The 23537-nt window shown below is 61.7% G+C and overlaps 1 protein-coding gene across 1 annotated transcript; it reads left to right on the top strand.

Annotated features, from left to right (window-relative positions):
- Positions 1-3739: 3739 nt before the first annotated feature.
- On the top strand, positions 3740-22964 carry SYTL1 (synaptotagmin like 1). Its single transcript, XM_050932024.1, has 15 exons — positions 3740-3893; positions 9441-9905; positions 12035-12183; positions 12828-12933; positions 13570-13618; positions 15044-15089; positions 15830-15915; positions 17636-17755; positions 18256-18422; positions 19574-19676; positions 20128-20289; positions 20614-20692; positions 21276-21375; positions 21767-21972; positions 22637-22964. The coding sequence occupies exons 2-15, from the start codon at positions 9778-9780 to the stop codon at positions 22774-22776; spliced, it is 1641 nt and encodes a 546-aa protein (XP_050787981.1). The 5' UTR covers positions 3740-3893; positions 9441-9777; the 3' UTR covers positions 22777-22964.
- The last annotated feature ends 573 nt before the right edge of the window (positions 22965-23537 follow it).

The raw sequence follows: 23537 nt of genomic DNA on the forward strand, positions 1-23537 counted from the left end.
GGGAACCCAGGAGTCCTGCGTGACATTCCCATGTTCCAAGCTGCCCCTTTGAGTTGGCAGCTGCTCGATGTTAAGGAGCAAGTGGTCAGTACATAGCCACGTCCTTTGGGCAGAATTGCTTCATCCTCTTCCTCAGCCTCTGGCCAAGTGTCTCAGGCTCTCCAGCGCAGCAAGGTCCAGAGGGTGGTGGAGGCAGAAGCCCCAGTGATCCCCAACACACTCAGTCCTACTGTGGCACTCCCTGGTTTCAGAGCCTCCCTCCAGCCCATGGCCAAATGATGCATGTTCTGGTGCCCTTGGAACTCCAGAATCCCAGCTCCGGGGCTCCCTCCTGTCCTCTCATTCACCGCGTCTGCAGTGGAGGGTGGATACACCCCTCTGCGTGTTTGTGGCATCTCTTTCCGCCCTCTGGTTCTTGGGGTGTGTGTAACCTAGGGGGAAGAAGTGTGTTTTCACCACCGGGGAGCTAACACAGGGTGACGTCCTAGTGTGGACAGGGCCTGGTAGTTGCCACACCTGTTGGCTTCCCCCTTGTCATAACAATAACAGGTGTGAAAACGACGTCTATCCTGTCTACACTAGGATGTTCCCATGGCTTCACCTTGCTTCTTAGCTAAGACAGGGCTTTAGATTGTAATTTGCCTGGGCTGTGCTGGACGTTAGGTGGTGTCAGGGGCTGGGAGATGGGGCAGGGGGAGATGTTGCTACAATTTAAAAACTCCCCTTTTCGAGGCCTGACTTAGACGCTGCTGGTATAAAAGATGGGTGTGTGGAGTGGGGGAGAATGGTTCTTAAGGGGCTTCTCGTAGTGCCGCTAGGGGAAAGTTCTGGAGGAAAGCGGCAGCCCTTTCCTGGTGACAGAGAGCGAGCAATGGAGACTGTGTGGGGCACTAGGCTCTAGATGTCGTCCAGGGGGTGGGGAGCACCTGGGCCTCCATGGCCTAGCTCTCTGCCTTGCTGTAGGGCAGCAGTGCCCCCCTGGCACCAGCTTTTGCAGTGACTCCCTCACCCCAAGCCCCGAGGCGTTTTCCAGCTGTGCTGGGTGTCTGGATACCATTAGTCACTAGGAGCAGACTGCCCGGCTCCAAGACGAAGCTGCTGGGAGGGACCGTCAGTTGCTTCCTTCTTCCCCAGTGATCTCCGCGTAAATAGAACGACTCGCCCAGGTCAGGTGAGTGTCTCTGCTTTGGGGGAACCACCTGCTCTCACCTGCATGCCAGCACTGCCTCCACCTCTGCTGCCAGCGCGGAGGGGGCACTGCCAGGAGAATTCTGCACAGCTCCCAGATGGCTCTGACACAGCCGGATCCCCTTGGCCTTTCTTTTAAAGGCCGGGAGCGGGGAGGGATGTGGTTCCCGTGACCCCCCTTGTGGCCTCAGATGACTGGAGCCCAATGCGAGTGGCGAGGCCTTTCCTAGGTGGGGTTGGGTGGGTTTGTGCCCACTGCTTTGTGCCCCCGCAGCCTGGCCTAGTGGCAGAAAGTGACCTGGGGCCGGGGAGAGGCAGGTACCCAGGGGGAGGATGCAGGATCTGAGCAGGCCCTAGTCCACGTCCCGCAGTCCTGTGTGGAGCAGGGAGCTGTCTGGGAGGTGGGTCCTTGTCCCTCACGTCTGGTGGAAGCCAGCAGGAGGTGATTAATGGCTCCCTTAGAGAGGCAGGGCCAGATTAACGCAGGGGCTGTAGGGGCTGCCGCCCAGAGCCTCAGGCTAAGGAGGACCCCACAAGAGGACCACCAACAGGGGGAGCAAAGGGGACAATTGCCCAGGGGCCCTGGCCACTGCCGGCAGCGCAGCAGGGCTAAGGCAGGCTTCCTGCCTGCCCTTGCTCCGCGCCACTCTGGGAAGTGGCCTGAACGTCCTTGGGGGCAGGGGTGTGTGTCTTCACACGCTGTCCCCGCCCTGAGGGCCGACTCCGCAGCTCCCATTGGCCGGGAATTGCCGCCAATGGGTGCTGCGGGGGCAGAGCCTGTGGGCAGCGGCACACCGCAGAGACCTCCTCTGACCCCCCTCCTAGGAGTCGCTGCCAGAGGGTGTGGCAGTCGGTTTTGGGAGCTGCCCAAGGTACCGACTGATCCCCCGACCCCCTTCTGCACCTCATCCCCTTGCCGCAGCCTAGAGTCTCCACCCACTCCCGCACCCAAACTCCCTCCCAGAGCCCGCACCCCTCCCACACCCAAACTCCCTCGCAGCGCCCGCACCCCCTCGCACACCCAAACTCTCTCCCAGCGCCTGCACCCCCTCATGCACCCAAATTCCCTTCCAGGGCTTGCACTCCCTCCCACACCCAAACTTCCTCCCAGATCCTGCACCCCTTCCTGCACCCAAACTCACTCCCAGCGCCCGCACCCCCTCATGCACCCAAATTCCCTTCCAGGGCTTGCACTCTCTCCCACACCCAAACTCTCTCCCAGGGCTTGCAATCCCTCCTGCACCCAAACTTCCTCCCTGCACCCGCACCCCCTCCCGCACCCAAACTCCTTCCCAAAGCCTGCACCCCCTCCTGCACCCAAATTCCTTACCAGCACCTGTAGCCCCTCCCGCACCCAAACTCCCTCCCAGAGCCTGCACCCCTCTTGCACCCAAACTTCCTCCCAGCACCCGCACCCCCTCTCGCACCCAAACTCCCTCCCAAGGCTTGCACTCCCTTCCGCACCCAAACTTCCTCCCAGAGCCTGCACCCCTCCCGCACCCAAACTCACTCCCAGCGCCCCCACCCCCTCACACACTCAAACTTCCTCCCAGAGCCCGCACCCCCTTGGACAGGGGCCCCACAAAATCTAGTAGCCCAGAGCCCACAGGAGAGTTAATCCGGCCCTGGAGAGAGGTGCTGACCGCTGGGGTCAGGGGATTCTGGAGCCTGACCCCTGCCATGGGACCAGGGTACTTGCCTTCCGAACAGTGAGACAGGAGCCACTGTCTTCAGTTTTGCGGCTCTCGAAGGGCCTCGAAGCCACTTGCCGAGGGTGGGCAGAACACCCCTCCTGAACCCCTCGACCACGGTCAGCCCCGGTGCCCTGGGGTGTGCCGAGGGGATGAAGGACCTGGCTGCAGACACCTGTGGGGCTGCATCCCCCTATAGCCGGAGGGGGAGAGAGCGGCGGGCCAGGGGCACCGTGGCCACCTGCGTGTCGAGGGGATTCCTGCGAGCGATGCTTCGGCGGGCACAGCTCATGGAACGAAGCTGAGGCTGGCTCATAGATACCCCCCGCAAACACCCACCCACACCGGGATGGCAAAGGCCTCCCTGGGGGAGTGGTGTGCTGTGCCCTGTCCGGGGGGCAGCAGAGCAGCGAGGATGCAGGCTCAGCTCGGTTTATCCCTGCCAGCCCTGGGGCTGCTGGGTTACTCCCCCCTGGCTTCAGGCCCAGCCAGCTATCGGGTGCGCCCCGAGGGGCCTGGCCTGGAGGGGAACGTGGGCAGCGATTCAGAAGGGAATGGATGGGGTGGGGTCTCTGTATGGTGCTGGCACCCAGGGCCCCCTGTCAGGATCAGGCCTCCTTGTGCTGGCTGCTGTGCAGAGGCAGCCATGACCCTGCTCTGATGAGCTCCTGGTTCAACCTGGTCTCTCTGGGTCGCAGAGACTCCGCCGGGTGCACGGCTTGGCTCTTAGGCTGTGCCACCCCCGTGTCCCCAGTCCGGTCCGGCGGGCGGCTCTCGCTCCAGGCCCTAGTTTCCTCTCGCTCTGTGGGTAGGTGTTTCCTCCCCTCTGCGGTTGACTCAGCCTTAGGTCTCCTGCTGAGGCTGCTGCTGAGTAGCTTTGCAAACACAGCAGAGGTGGGGGTGACGGAAGAGCGCAAACTTCTGCTCTGCTCCTCCACAGGAGGCTCAGGGCCTCTGGAGAGGTGTCTGCAAGGACCTCGCTCACCTGGCCAGCGTAGGCGCCCACCTGGACAGGTACCGCCGCCTCCTGCGCTCTCCACCCGTGGCCAAGCTTGGAGGGGTTTGGGGTGGCGTAAGGAGCCTGATCCTCCAGGGGTACGATGCAGCCACCCCTGCAGGCCTTGTACCTCCCCCCTTCCCTGCAGAGGGGGACCCCCTGGTCCCTGTGGGGTGGCTGGTCGGGATGGGGAGGCAGTGCTTTGAGCTGACCTCCCGGTGCCAGCTGGTTCCTCTCCTGGGTCCTGTTCAGACACGAATGGCTGGCTGGTCTCTTGGCAAATCTGTGGTGTGTGTGTGTACAGGGGAGCTGGCTCCATGGGTGGCCCCGCTGCTCTGCAACATGGCAGGGGTTCCCACCCCATCTTCCTCCTTCCTGCCTGGAGCACTTGCCGTACCACGGCCGGGGAGCCCCAGCCTCTGGTCTCATCAGCAGGAGATGTGACGCTCAGGCGAAGGGGCTGGGGTATAGCTGGGGGCGGGGTGTGGATCCATAGTCACTAGGGGTTGGGAGCGCTCGGCTTACTGGGCCCAAAGGCTCCACTTCTAGGGGGACTGGATTTGTGTGGGAGTCGGTGTAGCTGCCATCTGTTGATGCTGTCCGCTGGCTGGGATCGGAAACCATGGTCCCACTCCTGCTATGGCGAGTGCTCAGGGTGGAGCCCGGCTTGCAGCCCACGGAGGCAGAGAGCAGCGTGGAATTAACACAACACGGGAACCTCCTCCAGAAGGTGCTCCTGGTGCCCTGGGCCTCCCCAACTCTGGCCCCAACTGCTTCGTTCACTGCTGAAATGCAGCCACCTCTGGGGTGGGAGAGCAGGGCTCAGCCAAGCACGCTGGCCCACACCTCCCCATCCTCTTGATATGTGCCATGAAATCCCGGAGAGCCAGAGAGTGCAGGCAAGGCCTTGGTTCATTCAGTCTCTTCCCAGAGACCCCAACTTCTCTGTCTGGGCCGGGCTGAGCCATCCCCGTGGGCATCATGTCCAGCAGTGGGCTGGGCCAGGAGTCAGCCTCTCTTCTCCTCTGCAGTCGCTTGCATTCACCTGTCCCAACATGTCTGACGTGCCAGGATCCTTATGCAGAGGGGACCCACCCTCTCCCCTGACTTCTGTCTCAGCACCAGTGGGGTGGCAGCTCCCTGGGGCACCACATAACCCAGAATCCTTCAGGCCCGGGGCATCCGCCGGCGGGGAGGAGAGGCGGGGCGAGGGGTAGCGGAAGGGGATGGGCAGTCGGTGCTTGTGCGTCTGGGGCTATGGGGTGTGCGAGGGGAGGCCAGGGGCTGCGTGCTGTGAGCAGGGCCTGTGTGTGTCGAGGGGCTGACGGGCCCCTGTTCTGTGCGGGGCTCCATGGACCATTCCCCGGGGGATCAGCCTAGCCCCGAGGCCTGGGGTGGGGGGGACCTGTGTAGAGCTGAGGGAAGACTCCCCACTGGGGGAAGCCCATGGAGCCCGGAGCCCCAGCCCTCCCGGGGGCAGCACGGGCATGAGGCCCCTACGCTGTGTTCGGAGACAGGGCAGTGACAGATTGTGGCTTGAGGTCTCCAAACTCTGGTGCTTCAAAGCTGCGGCTCTGGTGAGAGCAAGGCAGAAATACCCCCCGGCCCCCCGCAGGGCTGGCAGGGACTCCCGAGGGGCAGCTCCTGGCTAGCCCCAGAGGGCAGGGCCGCATAGCAGGGGAATCAAAGCCAGGTCTCGCTGGGGGGACATGACCCTCTGAGAGGGAGGCCTCAGGTCCGGCCATGGGGGACCCCTGGCCTGGCAGCGGGGCTGGAGGGGGTGTTGGGCCTCTCCCCTGCCCCACCGCTGGAGGGATGGTGGAGCTGGCACGCCCGCTTCCAGGTGCCATCCAGCCTGGGCCTGCAGGGGGTGGGGGTGGCAGGCTGGGACCTGCTGCTGGCTTCCTGCTCTCCTTGTCCACCCCCACCCCCACCCCCCAAGTAGTGTGGGGTACATGGGGGCAGGGAGAGCGCTGGCCGTGGGCTGCATGGACCCACTGGCATCACTGGGGCTGCCCAGTGGTCCCTGCTCCCCACCCCCATGTGGGCCACACACAGCTCCTGGGGGAAATGCCAGCTCCCCAGTCCTCCCCCTCCAGGTGAACCAACCTAGGCTGCACCTCCCTGCCTGGCACTGGGCCCTATGCTGCTCTCCCGGGACAGTGGAAGGCAAATCCCGCACTGGATTCCTGGTCTGGACTGGATTCCAGCCCTGCTCCTCCCCAGCTATGGACTCAGTGCCCAGCCCCCATAGGCTAGAGGAGGGGGAGCAGCCCTTGCCCAGAGGAAGTTGTCGGGGACTCGCTGTGGCACTGGCGCATTTCAGTGCCCTGGCGGTGCCACGGGCCACCCATCCCTGGCGCGCTCTGCGTGACAGAAGTTGCTCTTTTGACTCTGCAAATGTTTTCCTTCTGGGAGGGGTGCTGCATTGGTCCCAATCTCCCTCCCCCAGCTGGCTGGCTTGTTAAATCCTGGCCTGCTCGGGACCGGGGATGGCACAGAGCCCAGTCTGACTGGTGCAACCGTCCAGTGTGGGCATTGCCAGCCTGCCATGGGCCTCACGCTGACTGCCCACAACGGGCCTCCCCCTCCACTCTGGGTTCCAGCCTTACACTGCCTGTGCCAGTGCAGCCAGCTGGGGCTCGCTGCCCCCAACCCTAGGCACCAGGGGCGCTGATTGGCAGCTCTGGGCAGCATCTCATCAGCCAGCTGGAGTCCTCGAAGCAAACGAGCCCTCTGATTGGCCCCCGGGCCGGCTCCCCTAAGCTCTGCTTAGCTCTGCCCCACTTGCTGCCAGGGGCCATTCTCTGTGCCTCTTGATTAGCTGGTTTTCTCTGGGGACTGCAGCGCCAAGCTGCTCCCAGCACAGCTAATCCATCCTCATGGCGATCCCCGTGGGCCCAGAGAGGGGAAGGGTCACGCAGCAAGTGGGGAATGGAGCTGGGCAAAGAACCTGGGGGTGTCTGGCTCCTAGCTCCATGCTCAGTCCACTAGGCCATGTGAGGTGAGCAGAGGACAGGCCACTGGCAAGGGCAAACTCGGAGCCTGGTTCTCTTGCAGCCCTTTTCCTGCCCCAGTGTGATGTGCAATCTCGTTTCTTCATCGCTCCGCTCCATGGCACCCAGCACACTAGGCGATGCCCCTTCTCCCCCACAGGCTGCTTCTGTTGCAACCGTCCTCTGTCCTGTCACGTCAGGCTCTTTCTCAATGCAAATTGCGGGGACAGGTCTGTGCCGCTCGCAGGCTGTGTGCCAAGAGCCAAGCACATCTGCAGCCCAGGAGATAGCGTCTCTCTGCCTGCTAGACCAGAATAAGGGCTTGGCTCTTGGCACTGTGTGTCAGATGAGTTTGGAGGGGGTCTCAGTCAGTCCCTGCTGGCTAGTTGGCCACACCCCAGAAACCACCATTGCACCTGGCACTGACTAGCTCCTATGTGGGTGGTCTTGGCAGAGGGCCATGGGCACTGAATGCCCCTCTGGCCCCCCAAGGGGGAAGCCCCAGCCCTATCGTGCGCCCTTGAAAAGTCTCTCTCCCTGGTGTAATGCCGCTGCGCTGCATTGCAACTGGGGAATGTACCAGCCCTTAAAGATACAGCGAGACACTTTAATGCTCCAGGAAAGGTTCCCCTTCCTGCTACCCCCCTGGACAAACCTGAGGATGACTGGCACTCTCTGGGCCATCACCCCACAGGGTGCAGCTCTGACATGGGCAGAGCTGGCTCTGAGCAAACACCCTGGGCAAACACTGTCAGCTGGCTGCGAGGGGGACTGGCTCCTGGCTGGTGAGTCAGCTGGCCTAGAGGCAGGGATGGGGGCTCCTTTGCGGCATCTGGCTTTTGGATTTAGTGGGGACCCAGGAGCTTGGATCTCTCACCTATGTGGCTGGCCAGGGCTCCAGGATGCCACTCTTAGGTGCCCAGCTTGGGCTGATTCTTGGTTTTACTGTTTGGGCCACATAAAAACCAATGGACAAGCTGGAGCGACTCCTACTGACAAGGGTGGGAGTTGCAGCCCCTCCCTCCAGGCCTGAAGCCCACCCAGTGTGTGTCAGTGCCATGTTGAATCCTCTCTATTGCAAATGTCCGGAGAGAGCTGTGTGAGACCAGCGCTGCGGGGACCCAGTGAGTGACCCAGGAGATCTAGGTTCTGTTCTTGGCTCTGCCACTGCTGCTCTGGGGCAAACTGTTGCCCCGTTCTGTGCCTGAGTTTTCCCCCTCTGCAATAAGACCCACCACCGGCGAGGCTCTGCCAACCGATGCTGTGGTGCATTGAGATCTTAGCCTGGAAGGGGGCGGAGAAATTCCAAATGTTTTTTATTATTCCTCCCTTCAGATCTGACTTTGTGGCTACCCTTGTCCTAGTCTGCTTTGCCAGACTCCTGAAATAGCTGGGAGCCAGCCCCTCAATCCCATTCCCAACAGCGCCTCCTGCTGGAAGTGGCAGGGGCTGGAATGGTGGTGCTTTCCGCCTTGCGGCCAATTCACCTGCCCCATTGCCTCCGGCTGGGCGCCAGAGGAGCTGGACGGTTACGCCAATCCCGGATGTCTCACTGGGGCGTTTGCTGCAGGCAGTTGAAGCCAGGCAGTTGAAGTTGCTGGTTTGCTGAAGCAAGCCCTGTGTGGGTGGGTGGGTGGGGTGGAGGCGGGGGAGGCATTGCATCAGGCAGGAAGGACTCTGTTTGCTTCTGTGAGATCTGCCCTGGCGGTGACGGTAAAGAAGTTAACAGAGGCTCTTTCATCCCCCGGAGGGGGTCATCTGCCTGTAGGGGGTCAGAGGCCAGGCCGGAACTGCCCTGCATGTGCAGGGTGAGCCTGGCAAAGGCCAGGGCATGCCTGGCTTCAACTGACCACACCATGCCCGGCAAGCTCTTGCAAGGGGAGTCCCTAACGTCTGTGGGCTGAGCCCAGCTAGGGGGACCAGACAGCAAGTGTGAAAAATCGGGACGGGGCTGGGGGGTAATAGGAGCCTATATAAGAAAAAGTCCCGATTTTTGGGCCTGTCCCTATGAAACTGGGCCATCTGGTCACCCTAATCGCAGCGCTGGTGCTGCCTGGGCACCTCGTGCCTCGCTTTCCCAGCTAGCGGGGAGTTCTGTGGGGGGTACTGATTGGCATAGCCTGGCATGCTGCCACAAGACCATCAAGGGCTGCTATGTTGTTATTGACCTGTCGCCAGCGGTGGGTCCTGGAGACTCATTTAGTGGGCAGGAGATGGGGGCTGTGTGCTGGGGCAGGGGCCAGGGAGAAGCTGCAGTTGAGCAGTGGCTGGGAGCAGGGACACCAGGGTCTGTGCCTGAGCTGCAGGACGCAGCTACACCCTGCAGCTCCGGCCCAGCGAAAGGAGGATGGTGTTAGGTGGCTGTGGGAGTTAGCATGCACACCCCAGCCACGGGTGCATGGGAGACGAGACGCGGACTGAGCGTGTCTGACAGCTGGGTTTGCCTGCTTCTGCCCCCAGGGACCCTCAGAAGCCGAGCCCGGGCCCCAGGCCCTTTCATTCACCGCACGCTCCTGCATCAAGAGGGGATCTGGGCTTGTCCTCAGCTCCTCTGGCTTGTCTCTGCAGGCAGTCGAGATGGAGCGTGACCTGCTGGCGGGCCCACGGAGCGGGTCGGACCGGAGCTGAGGGCTGCTGCCTGCTTTCCCGCCCCTGCACTGGGCGCCCCGTGCTACCTTTGGGCCCTGGCAGAGTGGCAGAATGGCTCTAGTGGACAGCTGCCCGTCATCGCCCTGGTTCTGCGGCGGGCAGTGACGGGGTGAAGGCACCTGGGACAGAGGGACCTCAGGGCTCGTTCCTGGACTCGCTGTGTCGGGAAGAGAGCCCTGCCGCCGGAGAAGCGCTGCCCTGCCCTGCCCTGCCCTGGGCAGTACCAGTCTGCTCCCTGGGCACAGCCGGCCTCACCATGGCCCAGGACATAGACGCAGACGCGCTGCTGGACCTGAGCTTCTTGACGGAGGAAGAGCAGGAGGCAATCGTGGAGGTGCTGAGCAGGGACTCGCGGCTCAGGGTGCTGGAGGAGGGACGCATCAGGTGAGCCCAGGAGATGTTGCTGGGTGCACGCCTGGTCCGCGCATGCAACTGCAGTGGGTTAGTTCAGCTGTGGCAGGCCCCCACTGGGAGGCTTTCATTCTGCTTCGAGCAGCTTATTTTTTTGTAGCTTAAACTGGTCCCCGGTTGACCTAAGCTCGAGCCAAGCCAGCGGGAAGCTGAGCAGCCACCCAGCCGTTGAGCCGGGTGGGTTAGCGCTAGGTCCTCACGGCGGAAAGATGGGTTTGTACAGAGACATAAGCCTGCTTGTGTCCCCGGGGCCCCAACGCACCAGGGGTCTTTACCTTCAAATAATAATACCTGGCGCTGTCAGCAGCAGAGCTGAAAGCCATTTACAAAGGACATCAGCATCGTTATCCCCTTTTGTAGAGATGGGGAAACTGAGGCACAGAGAGGGGCAGTGACTTGCCCACGTCCACCCAGCAGCGGATCCCGGAATAGCACCCGGGTCTGCTAAATCCAGTCTGGTGCTCTATCCATTAGGCAATACTGCCTCCCAAGTCAAGGGCAATGCTGGACCCCCACCTGGGATTAACCTCAGATAGCTCCATGGAGGTCAAATCTACAGCCCCCGGTGCCGCTTGGATTTTGCACTGAGCTGGCGCAGTGGCTGTAAGGACCCACCTCTCTGCAGTGAGGAAGGGCAGCTGTGCCGGTTTCCTCACTGGGAGAAGGAGCCATTTATCACGGTGTGTTCACTAGCATCTTCTCGGCCCCTCCACTTGGCACCTTGGCTGCTTCCTCATGAGGCTTAAAGGTTCATTTTTAGGATTCACCTGGACCAGCAAACACCCGCTGAAACTGCAACTGTCTGATCCACGCTGGGCTCAGGGAACACGTCTTTCAAAAGACACCTTGTTCCCATCGATGGACGCAGCCCTAGTGTAGACAGGATTTGGCTATCTTGAGGTTTTATCCTGCTGCCCATCACCTTCGTGTCTGAGCATGTAAAATCAATGGCATAGAAGTCCCTAGTGGATTTCATGGCGACTCTGGCTCTCCTCTCTCTAGAGGGTAAAAATTCCGCTTGCGGGAGGATTGTTAGTTTGTTTTTTTAAGATTAATTTTCTGGGAGGGCTTTGTTTTGCTGTTTGGTGGTAGGGTTTTAGGGTGCAGGGGGGTGTCAGCCATGGGGTGCAGAGCAACTAGTGTCATGGAGGGTCAGCACTGATGTTTGGGATACAGGGGCATCAGCACTGGGGTGCAGGGGATCTGCATTGGTGTTTGGAGCCCAGGGGTTGCCAGTGTTGGGGTACAGAGAGATCCGCATTGGGGTTTGGGGTACAGGGGGATAAACATTGGAGTATAGGGGGATTAGCTTTGAGTTGGAGGGGGTGTCAGTGTCAGGGTTTAGGACAGAGAGGGGATCAGTGTTTGGGTGTTGGAGGATCTGTGTTGGGGTGCAGGAGATCAGCATTGGGGTTTGGGGTACAAGAGGTGCCAGCATTGGGGTGCAGGGGGATCAGCTTTGGGCTGCAGGGGTGTCAGTGTCAAGGTTTGGGGTACAGGAGGTGCCTGCATTGGGTGCAGGGGGATCAGCTTTGGGCTGCGAGGGTGTCAGTGTCAGGGTTTAGATCAGAGAGGGGGTCAGCATTGAGGTGCAGATGGAGGTGTACAGGGGGATCAGCACTGGGATACAGGGGATCAGCACTGGGGTTTGGGGCACAGAGGTGACTGCAGTGGGGTGCAGGGGATAAGCTTTGGGGTACAGGGTTTAGAAGCGGGTGCCAGTGCTGGGCGTCATTCTTACCTTGGAAAGGCTTTTGCAAAGCAGAAAGTTTTCCTTTGCTGTGTTTCTTAAAGCTGCTCAGACTCTGTTGCCTGATCCCCTGTGGAAGTTTGCTCCATTCACCTACGGGGCATGGCCAGGTTGGACCCTGGGGAAGAGCCGTGGGCAGCTCATGTGTTTGTAGAGGGGTTCAGCCCTCGCTGAGACTGAGCATGTCTCCTGGCCAACGGGTGGGTAGAACAGACAGAGGAGAGGGAAATGGAAGCCCAGCTGTTGATCTGAAGTGGGCGGGACACCAGCAGTGGACTGTGGTTGCTCGTTCCTCCCTGGTGCTGTGATGGTCTGGAAGTGGCTCCAACATTCCCCCTCTCCTCGCCCCCAGCAAATTGCGCGAGTCCGTTTCTGATCCCAACCAGCTGAAGATCCTGACCGGGGACTGGTTCTGCGATGTCCGCTCCAAGCGGCACCGGCACAATCACTTTGGTTCTGATCTCGTCCGGGCCTCCATCCGCAGGAAGAAGAAACCCAAAGGTAAGAGCTGGGACAGGGTCTGGCTTCTGGGACCGATGATCTAGCTGGGATCTCAGGGGCGTTTCTACTGGGTGACCGATGGAGGAGAGGGACCCAGCACTAAACGCTGCCTAAGCTGGTGCATGCTGGACAAATCCTCAGGGAGCCTTGCTGCAGTCTAGGGTGACCAGACAGCAAGTGTGAAAAATCAGGATGGGGGTGGAGGGTAATAGGAGCCTATATAAGAAAAAGACCCCAAAATCAGGACTGTCCCTATAAAGTTGGGACATCTGCAATCCCATCACGTGTTGCGCTGCCTTGCTGCAATTCTGAAAACGGGGGAGGCCCTGCCCTCCCAGATCAAAGAAAGGCTTCTGCATCTGACCTATGGTGAGTTGCCCGGCCCGAAATCCCAGGGTCAGTCGCCCTGATGTGTGTCCTGACTCACAGCTGCATCCTGGTGGGTGCCCGCCTGCTGTAGTGTGGTGCTGTCACCATCTAGTGGCTGCAGCTTGCGGAGGGGCTGGCGTAGGACCCAGCTTTGTCGCATGGGGGCGTCATGCCCTAGACGCCCCGATTTCAGCAGGGAAGCCGATGCCGGGACGGGTCAGGGAGCGGGAGAGTTTGCTTCAGTCCGTTTAGATTTCCATGATCCCGGTGAGCAGGTGAGCGGGATCCGAAGCGCAGTGCCAGCGTGGGGAGCCTGGAGGTGATCAGCGAGCCAGCATTCGAGGAGGAGGCCACGTCTGAGATGCCGGATGGTGAGGGCAGGTGAGAAGCTTTTTGGCTTAGAGGCCCGAAGTGGAAAGGAGGAGCTGTGTGTGTGTGGGGGGGGGGGGCGGTGCGTTCTTGTGGGTGGGTGTGTGCGTGTGCATGCCTCTTTCCAGTCCTGCGAAGGGAAGGAGAGTGCATTTGTGGGTGTCAGTTTCCTGGTGCCACACACCCTTTAGCTGTGCGCGTGATGAGAGCAGCGAGCAGGAACGGCTGCAGGCGGTGACTCAGGCTCCGGGAGAGGCGTGTGGAAGGGGCTCATTAGTGGGACGTAGGGAGGGTTTTGTGGGTGAAGGAGAATCTCCATTGGCCGGCTGGGAGCAGGGTTAAGGGGGGGCCTGCTGCTGCTTGCATTCTCCCTGGCTGTAAAGCTGGCTCTTTCCTTCCATGGGGGACGGGAGAAATGGATGGGGCCGGCAGCTGGGCTGTTGCAGGAAAGAAGCCGAAACGGAGGGGGAGATAAATGAGAGGGAAGCCAGCTAATGGGGGCGGGGAGAGATAGACGGACAGCCCCAGCCAGAGGGGCCCCCCCTTTGGAAGAAGGGTCTGTGAAGAGCAGGGTGGTGCACATGCTCCTTGGGGCAGGAAGCCAGACATCTTCGTAGCCTGGAGGCTAATGGTTTTCTCCTCTCGCAGGCTTCCCGGAGAGGCTGCTCATCAGCTGTCCCAGCCCATAGAGACTCAGGTCAGTTAGGCGACAGGGGATGGGTCACTTGATGACTCCCTGTTCATTCCCTCTGGGGCACCTGGCATTGGCCACTGTCGGAAGATAGGACACTGGGCTAGATGGACCTTTGGTCTGACCCAGTAGGGCCGTTCTTATGGGTCTGGTGACATGGACGAGTTAGAGGCGTCCTCTCAGGAATTCCTGCCCTATCCTGGTTCAGACCCGGCCTTGTCCAATAGGCGCTCGCCAGCAGGGTGGCTGCCCGGGGCCGCGTCTGGGCCTTCGGTCTGTGTTAAATGCCTAAGTGCTGACGTTGGGGCTGCCTGGTTATAGTCACAAGAGGTTGGGAAATGCAGAGGCCGGGCTGCCTGCGTGCCTGGCGGCGAGGAAGTAACATACGAAGCTGCACACTGAACTGGACAAGCAGGCTCAGAAACGGCTACAGGCGTCCAGCCCGCTGGAGTTGGATTTCCTTGGTTCCTCTCCCACCGCCCCCAAAGGCAGTGAGTGGGGAAAGACATTGAGCTGATCCAGTGTAGGCATTCCAGTGGCCTTCGTAGTTCATCAGCTAGACCTCAGTCCCAGGGCGCACCATTAATTCTTCCAGTTGGGGTGACCCCAAAGGGTTAATAGTAGAGGTGGGCTCAGATGCGGATCCAGATCGGAGCTTTCCCATGGTCTGGGAACCCCAGGTTGGGTTCCTCTGTGGCCAGTGCAATGGTTCAGTGTATTTACTGTGATGAAACTCGCAACATTTGGAATAGCACTAAAATTCCAACTAACATCCTTTAAAGCAGCGGTCCCCAAGCTGAGGGGTGTGGAGGAATGTGTGAGGGTGCGTTGGGGGGCCCAGGCCAACCCCCAAGGGGGGTGGGGATGTAGCGCTACCAAACCACACTCCAGACCCTGGCTGGGCCACGGCTGTGTTCCTGGCCCCAGACCCAACCGCAGCTGCGGCCTCAGCCTCAGCCCCCTTACCACTGTCCGTGCCCCCTCCCCACAAGCTACAGCCCCACTCCTGGCCCTGGCTCTCGGATGTGTGTGTATGTGGACAAGGATAAGGAGGGGTAGGCGCAACCGTGAAAAGTTTTGGGACCACTGCTTTGAAGAGTGTAAACTCCACCTCCAGAACAAACCTTCCTCAGTCTGCAGATTTCAATTTACAAAGCAGCTGTTTTAAATATACAGATTATATTGAAAGTGCCGTGTGTGTGTGTGTGTGTGTGTGTGTGTGTGTGTGTGTGTGTGTGTGTGTGTTGCTTTTTTGCTACTGTCGTTGTTACTTGGTGACTTTCCTAGTTCTGCAACATCACAGTCTGAAGATCTCGGATAGTAATGAGTGTGATTTGCATATGCAGATCAGCCCAGTTAGAATGTATTTCCCCAAAAAGCCTGTACAAGGGGAGTTGGCCTGTCTCTTTACCAGCTCTCTTGTCTCTGTAGGAGAACACAAGCCAGGCTAGCAAGCAGGAGCCCAAGGACAAGGCAGGTAAATGTCCCTGCGGCCTGTGTGACTGGGTGGGGAAATGGATGCTGTAGGGTCCCCATGCAGTGTGGACTGTGGGGAGAAGGTCAGAGGACCCTGTACCTGCTTAACTAGGGCTCGGCCTCTCTTCTGGATCCCATCGCCCCCCGCCAACCCCACTCACGCGTCTGTTCCTCTCGCTGACTTCACCATTCTAAGCCCAACATTGGGGTTTGAGTCTCTGGAAGGAAACCTCACATGCAGGCTGTGTGCCCTGGGATATCCTGACCTTGTGCCCCGCCCCCCCGCGTGCGGGCTGTGTGCCTCGGGGTATCCCGGCCCAGCTCCCCTCCCACGTGCAGGCTGCATGCCCCAGAGTATCCTGGCCCAGCTCCCTCCCCCCCACTCCACATGCAGGCTGTGTGCCCCAGGGTATCCCGGCCTGGTGCCCCCACCCCCCCATGTGGGCTGCGTGCCCTGGGGTATCTCAGCTTTCTCCCCCCCCCGGCATACGGGCTGCCTGCCCCGGGGTATCCCGCCCTGGTGTTCCCACCCCCCATGTGGGCTGCATGCCCCTGGGGTATCTCGGCTTTCTCCCCCCCCCAGCATACGGGCTGCCTGCCCCGGGGTATCCCGGCCTGGTGCCCCCACCCCCCATGTGGGCTGCGTGCCCCTGGTTATGCCAGCCCCAGGCTGCGTGCCCTGGGGTATTCTGACCTCGTGTCCCACAGACCAGCCCGAATGCTTCCTCTTTGTTACCGCAGAGACCACCAACCCGTTCTACCCGCTGAACGCAGAGGAAGAAGAGGCGGATACTGCTCCGTCCCCAGACAGCCTGGTCACAGGACAGGTAGGAAGGTGCTCAGGGCTGGCCCTGGGCCTTTTATGTTCTAGACAAAGCCCAGTACATAAGTCCTTACGCCCAATCCCTGCTCCCCACCCCCACCCGCGTCACTGACTAGCTGGGTCCCTCATGGCTGGGGTCCCCTCGCAATATTCTCCCCATCACATAACTGTGGCAGTGAAAAAATCCAGGTGTCCTACAACTACCGTACTTGGGGGCAGGATGCTGCATCAGTCTCTGTGCAGGGGTGTGTGTGCCACTTTTCAGGGCTACCTGAGATGTCGGAGGTGTATCTCCACCAGCTGCTTATAGCCAGAGGGAGCCCTGGCTGTGCCCGCTGGTGCTCCATTCTGGGCTCGCCCCGTGCTGTGCGGGCTGGCAATTTATCCCTCTTGTCTTCTGCACAGCCATGGTGTACCCCGATCCGCAGCCTCCGGGGAATTCGTGCACCCCAGTTCACAGCTTTCACTTCATTCCGCGCTCTCCTTCACACAAGGCATTTAGCCGTGTCTAGAGCCACAGGCTCCAACTTTCGTTGGCACTGGTGGGTGCTCGTGCCCCCCCCCAACTCCGCTCCCTCCCTGCCCCATTGGGTGCCGGTGAGTGCTCGTGTCTCGGCCCCACCCTTGACTGCCCCTATTGGTCCCCTCCCCAAATCCCTGCCCTGGACCTGCCTCCTCCCCCAAGCATGCTGCGTTCCCCCTCCTCCCCACTTGCTCCCAGGTTTGCCGCGTGAATCAGCTGTTTAGCGGTGGCAAGCAATGGGAGGGTGGGGGGAGAAGTAGGACCTGGCCGTGTGCTCAGGGGAGGAGGTGGAGGTGAGCTGGGGCAGGGGGATGGGGCAGGGAGCTGCCGGTGGGTGCTAAGCACCCACCAATTTTTCCCCATGGGTGCTCCAGCCGCGGAGCACCACGGAGTTGGCGCCTGTGTCTGACGTTTCTGAGAGCGTCAGCGACACGCGGTGCTCGGGGTTGAGAAGCACAAGGTTACAGGTAAAAGGAAACCATAACATACGGGCTAGAGCTTGGACTTCATAGCCAGGTCCTGGCGTGGCCGATAAAGTGTTTCCGTGCAGTGCTCGGCGAGGCCTAAATGCTGGGAACCACCTTTCCTGAGTATCGAATGGCTCTTTCTTCGTCTCGTGTCAGTTACAGCCCCTTGTCTCTTACCCTCGGGGTCCCCTAGTCAGAGACTGTTTTTGGGGGGATTCTTTTGTCTCTGTAACGCCAGCACCTGGGCCAGACAGTCCAACACCGGCCGTTGTCAGGGCTGTCCATTGTTCTTGGTGTTGAGTGAGTTACGCTGGAGACCTCCCCCTCACTCAGGTGACAAGTTTCACTTCAGCCACGGGGCCATCTGACCTCCCCCATGTGCCCCATCTCTCAGACCGGTTCCCCTACAAACACTGCGCACTAATCAGACCAGCCCGCTGGGCTTAGTCTGTGGCCGAGCCCCCGCCATGGGCCTCTTGGTAAACCAGGGAGAAGCTGGTGGGATACAGGGGTCATACAGCTGCCTGGGGCTGTGCGCGCCCAGTCGGCCCCTACTCGGCATGCACATGGGCTGCTGAAACGTCCAGCACGGAGCAGCGTGGGCATCGGGAGGCTGGACTGGCTGGGGCATTGCTGTGTCTTGGCCCTGGTCCCACGAGGGTTGGGGCTGGTGGGGGCGAGGGGCGTGTCTGGCTCACGTCTCACTAGGGGCCGGTTTGCTCTGTGTTCCCCAGAGTAATGGGGCCTTTCAGAACGGTCAGGAAGTTGGCGCCGGGTCACCCCCAAAGAGCAACAGGACGGACCCCGTGAAAAAACTGATGAGCTCCTCTGTATCCAGCCTCAGCTCGTCCACGGTATGGGCCAGGGGTGAGGATGAGGGCCGGGGGGTAGGCTGGGGTGGAAGGTTGTTGGCAACTGGGGAAGAGGGTTGGCTGGAGAGCTGTTGTGGACCAGTCATTGGTTGGAGCGGGACGGCTGAGTACTGGGCCACTGTGTACTCTGAAGCCTACTGAGGTGTATGCCAGGGCCTCTGCTGGGCCTTTTGATAGTCCCTTGGCCATGCAAGGGTCACTGCAGCTGGTGGGTCAGGAGTGGGCTCAGCTCTTGGCCCTTTGGGCTCTGTGGCAGGGGGGTTTTAAGGCAGCGTCCCCATCAGGTGATTCAGGATTTTGCCATGTGTTTCAAGGGGCCGTTAACGTAGTCCCAGCTTGGGTGCCCCTCTGCGTCTCTCCTGTCTCCACGCGCATTCCTCCTTCTCTGCCTGTGGGGGGGGTCCTCCTCCTTCTCTGCCTGTGGGGGGGGCCCTCCTCCTTCTCTGCCTGCTCTGACCGCCCGCCCCCGTCCCTGGCTGCAGCTGAGCAGCAGCATGATGAGCCTGTACAGTGACAGCGACGTGGGGAACGTGGAGGTGCGCGGCTGCATCCAGTTCGCCCTGCAGTACGAGGCCAAGAGGAAAGAGCTGCACATCCGGGTCATTCAGTGCCAGGACCTGGCCGAGGCCAAGAAGCAGAGATCAGACCCGTGAGTGCCGTGGTAGGGAAGGGGGGCCCCCCCGGGCTTGACCCGCCTGTCCCAATGTTCCTGGGCTCAGATGGCCCTGCTAATGCCCAAACTGAGAACACGGTCACAGGGGCTTTCCACCCTCCCCCCCACCCCACTGCACCATGGCTCTGGGCAGCCAAACAGGGTGCTCTGTCCAGACAGCCCTGCCCCTGGGGGACCTCCCCCCATGCCCCCAACAGAGGAGCCACAGCTGGGGCCCACCCAGCTGGCCTTAGTCTGTGATCTCCCCACGGGAGCATGACTCCTGCCCCAGCCGCCCCTGCAGGCCTGGGGCCCTTGTCCCTCTTTGTTGCCTGCAGCCCCCCTAGGCACCGATCTGGGCTAGCTGACCACCCTGCCCCCAGAGCCCTTAACCTTCTCCTCATTCTGGCGCTTCCCCAGCCTGCTTCAGGCCTGAGCAGCCCAGCTGTGGGTGGGGCTCCGCCCATCTGCCCCACATGGCTTAGGGGCGTTGAGGCTACGGGAGCCCTGGGATCTGACAAGGTGCTGGCAGGCCAGTGACTCAAGGAGGGGGCAGCGGGCCCTGGGCTGCCTGTGGAGTAAGAGGTAACATACCCCCCACCCCTGCACTTTCAGGTGTTCACAGGGATTCCCCTCCGCCTCCTGGCCTAGCAGCATGCGCTGGGCGCTGTTAAACAGCTGCCTGGCTGCCGCCGAGAGGTGGCTGCATGTCAGTGCTGGGTGAAATGAGACCTGTAGCAAGCCATCAGCCCAGACAGCTGCTAGCCAGCAGCTGACGCCAAGGCACCCCACTTGCTGTGCTGGGCCAGAGAGAGCGGGCCAGGCCCTAGTCTGGACACAGTTACACCGGTGTAGCGACCCCGCAGAGCAGTGCAGCTGGCGCTGGCAAGAGGAGGGGTACGCAGCCCTGCTGTAGGGACCCGTTACACGCCTATACCTGCGTCCACATGAGGGGCTGCCCCAGGGTAGCTGTATTGGGGGCAAGGAGCCAGCCCCTAACTGGCAGAGCTACACTGGGATGGAACCGGCACTCACCGCCCTGGGTCAGCGTCCACCCCACCCCACCCCCCGAGCGCCCTGGGTCACCATCTGCCCCCCCCCAGGTGCCCTGGGTCAGCATCTGCCCCACCTTACCCCCCCCCCGCCAGGTATGTCAAGAGCTACCTCCTGCCGGACAAATCCAACCACAGCAAGCGCAAAACAGCTGTCAAAAAGCGGAGCTTGAATCCCATCTTCAACGAGACCCTCAAGGTACGCGGGGCAGGCGGGTGGGGACTGGGGCAGGGCGTGGGCCCTGCCCCCAGGGGAAACCAGAGCGGCTTGGCCAGAAGCCGCTGGCCTCACCGTTCTTAGTGATGCTGGCTCTCTGGCTAAGGGATGCTGGGGGTGGGGACAGTGTAGGGGGCAGTTGGGGCTCCGGGGAGGCTGGGGAAGGGGGAGGTTGCTCTTAGGAAGGGGTCGGGGTTTGGCGCCCAGTAGCTGTTGGAGGCTTGGTCCTTTGGGCAGTGACGCATCCATGGGCTGCATGGGGCTGAGCGCTGGCCTGGGAAGCAGGGGTGGGGGTACATTTCCCCACCCCCACCCCAGGGAAATCCACTCAGCACTGGGGGGGCAGTGGGTTGCATAGGGCTGGGTTGCAGCTGAGCACTGCCCACTAGGCCCCGCTGTTCCCAGCATCTTCTCTCTTGCCGTCGCTCTGCAGTACAAGATCGAGCAGGCGGAGCTGCAGGGCCGGATCCTGAACCTGTCTGTCTGGCACCATGACGCCCTGGGGCGAAACCTCTTCATGGGGGAGGTCGAGGTCGAGCTCAGCGCCTGGGACTGGAGCAATACGGGCCCAGCGTGGTTCAACCTGCAGCCCAGGGTGAGGGACGGCCGGCAGGCACCGGCTTCTCCTTTATCTCCACTGCCCTCCCACAGCCACGGCCGGCTCCAGCCGCGGGCGGTGCCTTCGCTCAGGCCCAGGAATTCGCCTGTGACCTGCCGAGCGCCCAGCAGCTGCCAGCCGCCTGCAACCGTGCTGGGGCCCAAGCCGGATGAGCTTTAATTAAGACACACACCCGCCCCCGGGACCAGAGAACTGGCACCACCCAATGTCTTTCCCCGTTGCACGTCGTACCGTCCCGCGTCTTGCAGCTCTCAGCCCAGGCCTCTCCTGCTAATGTTGCATCTGCTCCTTCCCCCTCAGATGCGGGTCTTGCCCGACGTTCTCAGCAGCAGGGGGAGGCTGTTCTTCGCGATAAAGTTTATCCCTGCGGGCACTGAAGGTGAGCCCGGGCCTGCCCCAGCTGTAGGGGCTCAGGGGTGGGCGCTGAGAACCCAGGGACGACTGGGGCCCTCGCTCCTATTTACTGGGCCTAGCCCTGTGTGGGAACTGTGCTCACCCCTGCGCGCTGGGGAGTCACAGCTCTGCACTGGTAGGCAGGCAGTGGCCCTGGCTGGAAAGTGACCGGCCCTGGGGCAGGGGAGATGCAACGCCCAGGTGCCCCCCACCTTCCGGGGGCGTGCACAGGAATAAAAATGTGATCACTTTTGGAGGGGCACTTTCTGTGCCACCCCAAGACAGGAGGCACTGACCCACCCTGCAAAGGTTCTGCCCTCCCCCTGCCCCAGCCAGGGAGCTGCCTTCCCCCACCCTGGATGGAGGAGCTGGTTCTCTCCCCACAGCCCCAGGGCCAGAGTAGCTGGCTCTCCCCCCATGACCCCCTCGCTGGAGGAGCTCACTGTACCTGCCCTGACCCCAGAGGAGTGCTGTCCCCCCTGTTATTGGAAGGGGCATGCGCCTGCTTCCCCCCTCCTTTTGCACACATCCTTGCCCCCTCCCTCACTGTGCCATCACCTCTCTTCCAGGGGCTGGGCTCCCTCCCACAGGGGAGCTGCACATCTGGGTGAAGGCAGCTCAGAGCCTCATTCCCGTGCGGAGTGGCACCGTGGACTCCTTCGTTCAGTGGTAAGGGCGGGGGGGGCCTGCAGGCAGCAGCTCTGGACCCAGCGTGAGGGGCAGGGCTGGAGCTGAGGGAGACAGGCTGGAGGGGTGGGGTGCCCGGTAACCATGCTGTGCTGCGGTTGGGCTCAGGGTGGCAGAGCCCAGGCTCCCTGCTGCAGAGACTGTGGGACAGGAGTATGGGTCCTCCCCCCACCCCTTCTCCTCTGGCCTCAGTAGTTCACAGGCCGGAGCGGAGCTGCTACCTTCCCACCAACTCCAAGGCCCCTGGTGCGTTCTTCCTGCACCCCCACACCCTGGGCACTTGTGCAGGGGAACAACCCAGCAGCCCCCTCCTGCCCGGTCCTGGCCCCGTGCACTGGGCTCCCCCCTCAGGCTGCGCTCTCCCCCCCCCCAGCTTTGTCCTGCCCGACGACAGCAAGACGAGCTGCCAGAAGACACGTGTGGTGAAGCGGAGCCTGAGCCCCATCTTCAACCACACCATGGTGTACGACGGCTTCCAGGCCAAGGACCTGAGCGAGGCCTGCGCTGAGTTCACCCTCTGGGAGCACGAGACCTTCTCCAAGCAGCAGCTGGGTGGCATCCGGCTGAGCCTGGGCACAGGTGAGCGGGCACCCAGTGGGTGATGCCACGAGGCACAGTCCTGGGCATGGAGCGCCTGTGGGGCTGGTAGGTTCTGCATGCCCGGGGGGGGTGGTGGTGGCTGGTGGGTCCTGCGTGCCAGGGGAGGGAGGCACCGGGGGGGGGCTGGTGGGTCCTGCGTGCCAGGGGAGGGAGGCACCGGGGGGGGGCTGGTGGGTCCTGAGTGCCAGGGGAGGGAGGCAGCTGCAGGGGGCCCGGGGAGGGGCAGGTTAGGCTGTAGTGGCATAGGCGCCTCTGCCCCATGGTGCATGTGTTACTGCTGGGGCGAGTGGCACCCCTCCACCTGAGGCTATCCCCGAGCGACAGCCACTGCTGCTTCCCTAACCCCCTTGCAGCACTTCCAGCACCTCGGGGATGTGCCTAGGCTGTGCCCACGCTCCCTGTTTGACTTGATTCCTCTGCTGGCAGCTGCTGTGGGCACACAAGGCCAGGCATGGTGCCGGGGTGGATGCTTGGGGCTGTACCTCACCCATGGAAGGGGGGTGGGGGCTGATACAGGGAGGCTGTAGGGAGGCTATGACCTGGTGCCCTAGGGCAGGGACGGCTGTAGGGGGGCTGTGTGGGAGAGACCCCCGCCCCCTCATAGGGGCTCAGCCACTGGGAGTGCCGCTTTGTCATCACGCAGGAAGCAGCTACGGGCTCCCGGTGGCTTGGATGGACTCCACGGAGGAGGAGCGACAGGTCTGGGAGAGCCTGATAGCAGAGCCCCGCCAGTGGGTAGAAGCGCTACTGCCCCTGCGGACAAACCTCACCCCCCGGACTTAGGCGCTCACACCAGTGCTGGCTCTGAACGCCTGGCCCAGCCCCTGCTTCAGGGGGCCTGGGAGCCCAGCTGCCCCACGGCTGGGCCTGGACATACTGGCTGGAGTGGAACTGAGCTGCCAGGGCTTTCCTTGTGTGACTGTACAGAAAATAAACCCCGCTGCAGGCCAACGGGCCTGGGCGAGCCGCCAGGCTGGGGGAGATCTGTGCTCACCTGGCTTGTGTGAGTGTGCCAGGAGGGGCTCACTGCCACCTTCTTCCCTCCCGCCCCCAATACAGGGCAAGAGGGGGGTAGGGGACTGCTGGATGGTGGAGAGCAGGATTCAGACAGCCCGGGGTGGGGGGAGGTGCTGCCTCCTTGGAGATGGAGAGGGATGCCAGCCTAGGCTGAGGTGGGACAGGGCTCCAAGCAGCTGCTGGGCCCCCAGTCTACCCCACCACCACCCAGGGTGGGAGGAACCTGGCTTCATTTTCCCTTTGCAGACAGGTGCTGCCCCCTCCCCCCATTCTGCCCAAATGAGGAGAGAGCTGGAGGCACAGCTGGGAGGCTGTTTATTGTAGGGTTGGGCACTTCCCAGCTTGCTGCAGGTTACAGTCATTGGGGGGGGGGGCTAAGGCCCCCATGGTCCTGTTAGTTTCACCAGCAAAGCCCCACTGTCCTGCTGCAGCAGCAGCCTCCTCTCTCTCCTGCCAAGGCAGCAGCATGGGCACCTCCTTCTCCAGCCAGCGCTAGGGGGGCACGTGGGAGCAATGGGCAAGGCGGC

The sequence above is a fragment of the Gopherus flavomarginatus genome, chromosome 22, assembly GCF_025201925.1.
Source record: "Gopherus flavomarginatus isolate rGopFla2 chromosome 22, rGopFla2.mat.asm, whole genome shotgun sequence".
Lineage (NCBI taxonomy): Eukaryota > Metazoa > Chordata > Testudines > Testudinidae > Gopherus > Gopherus flavomarginatus.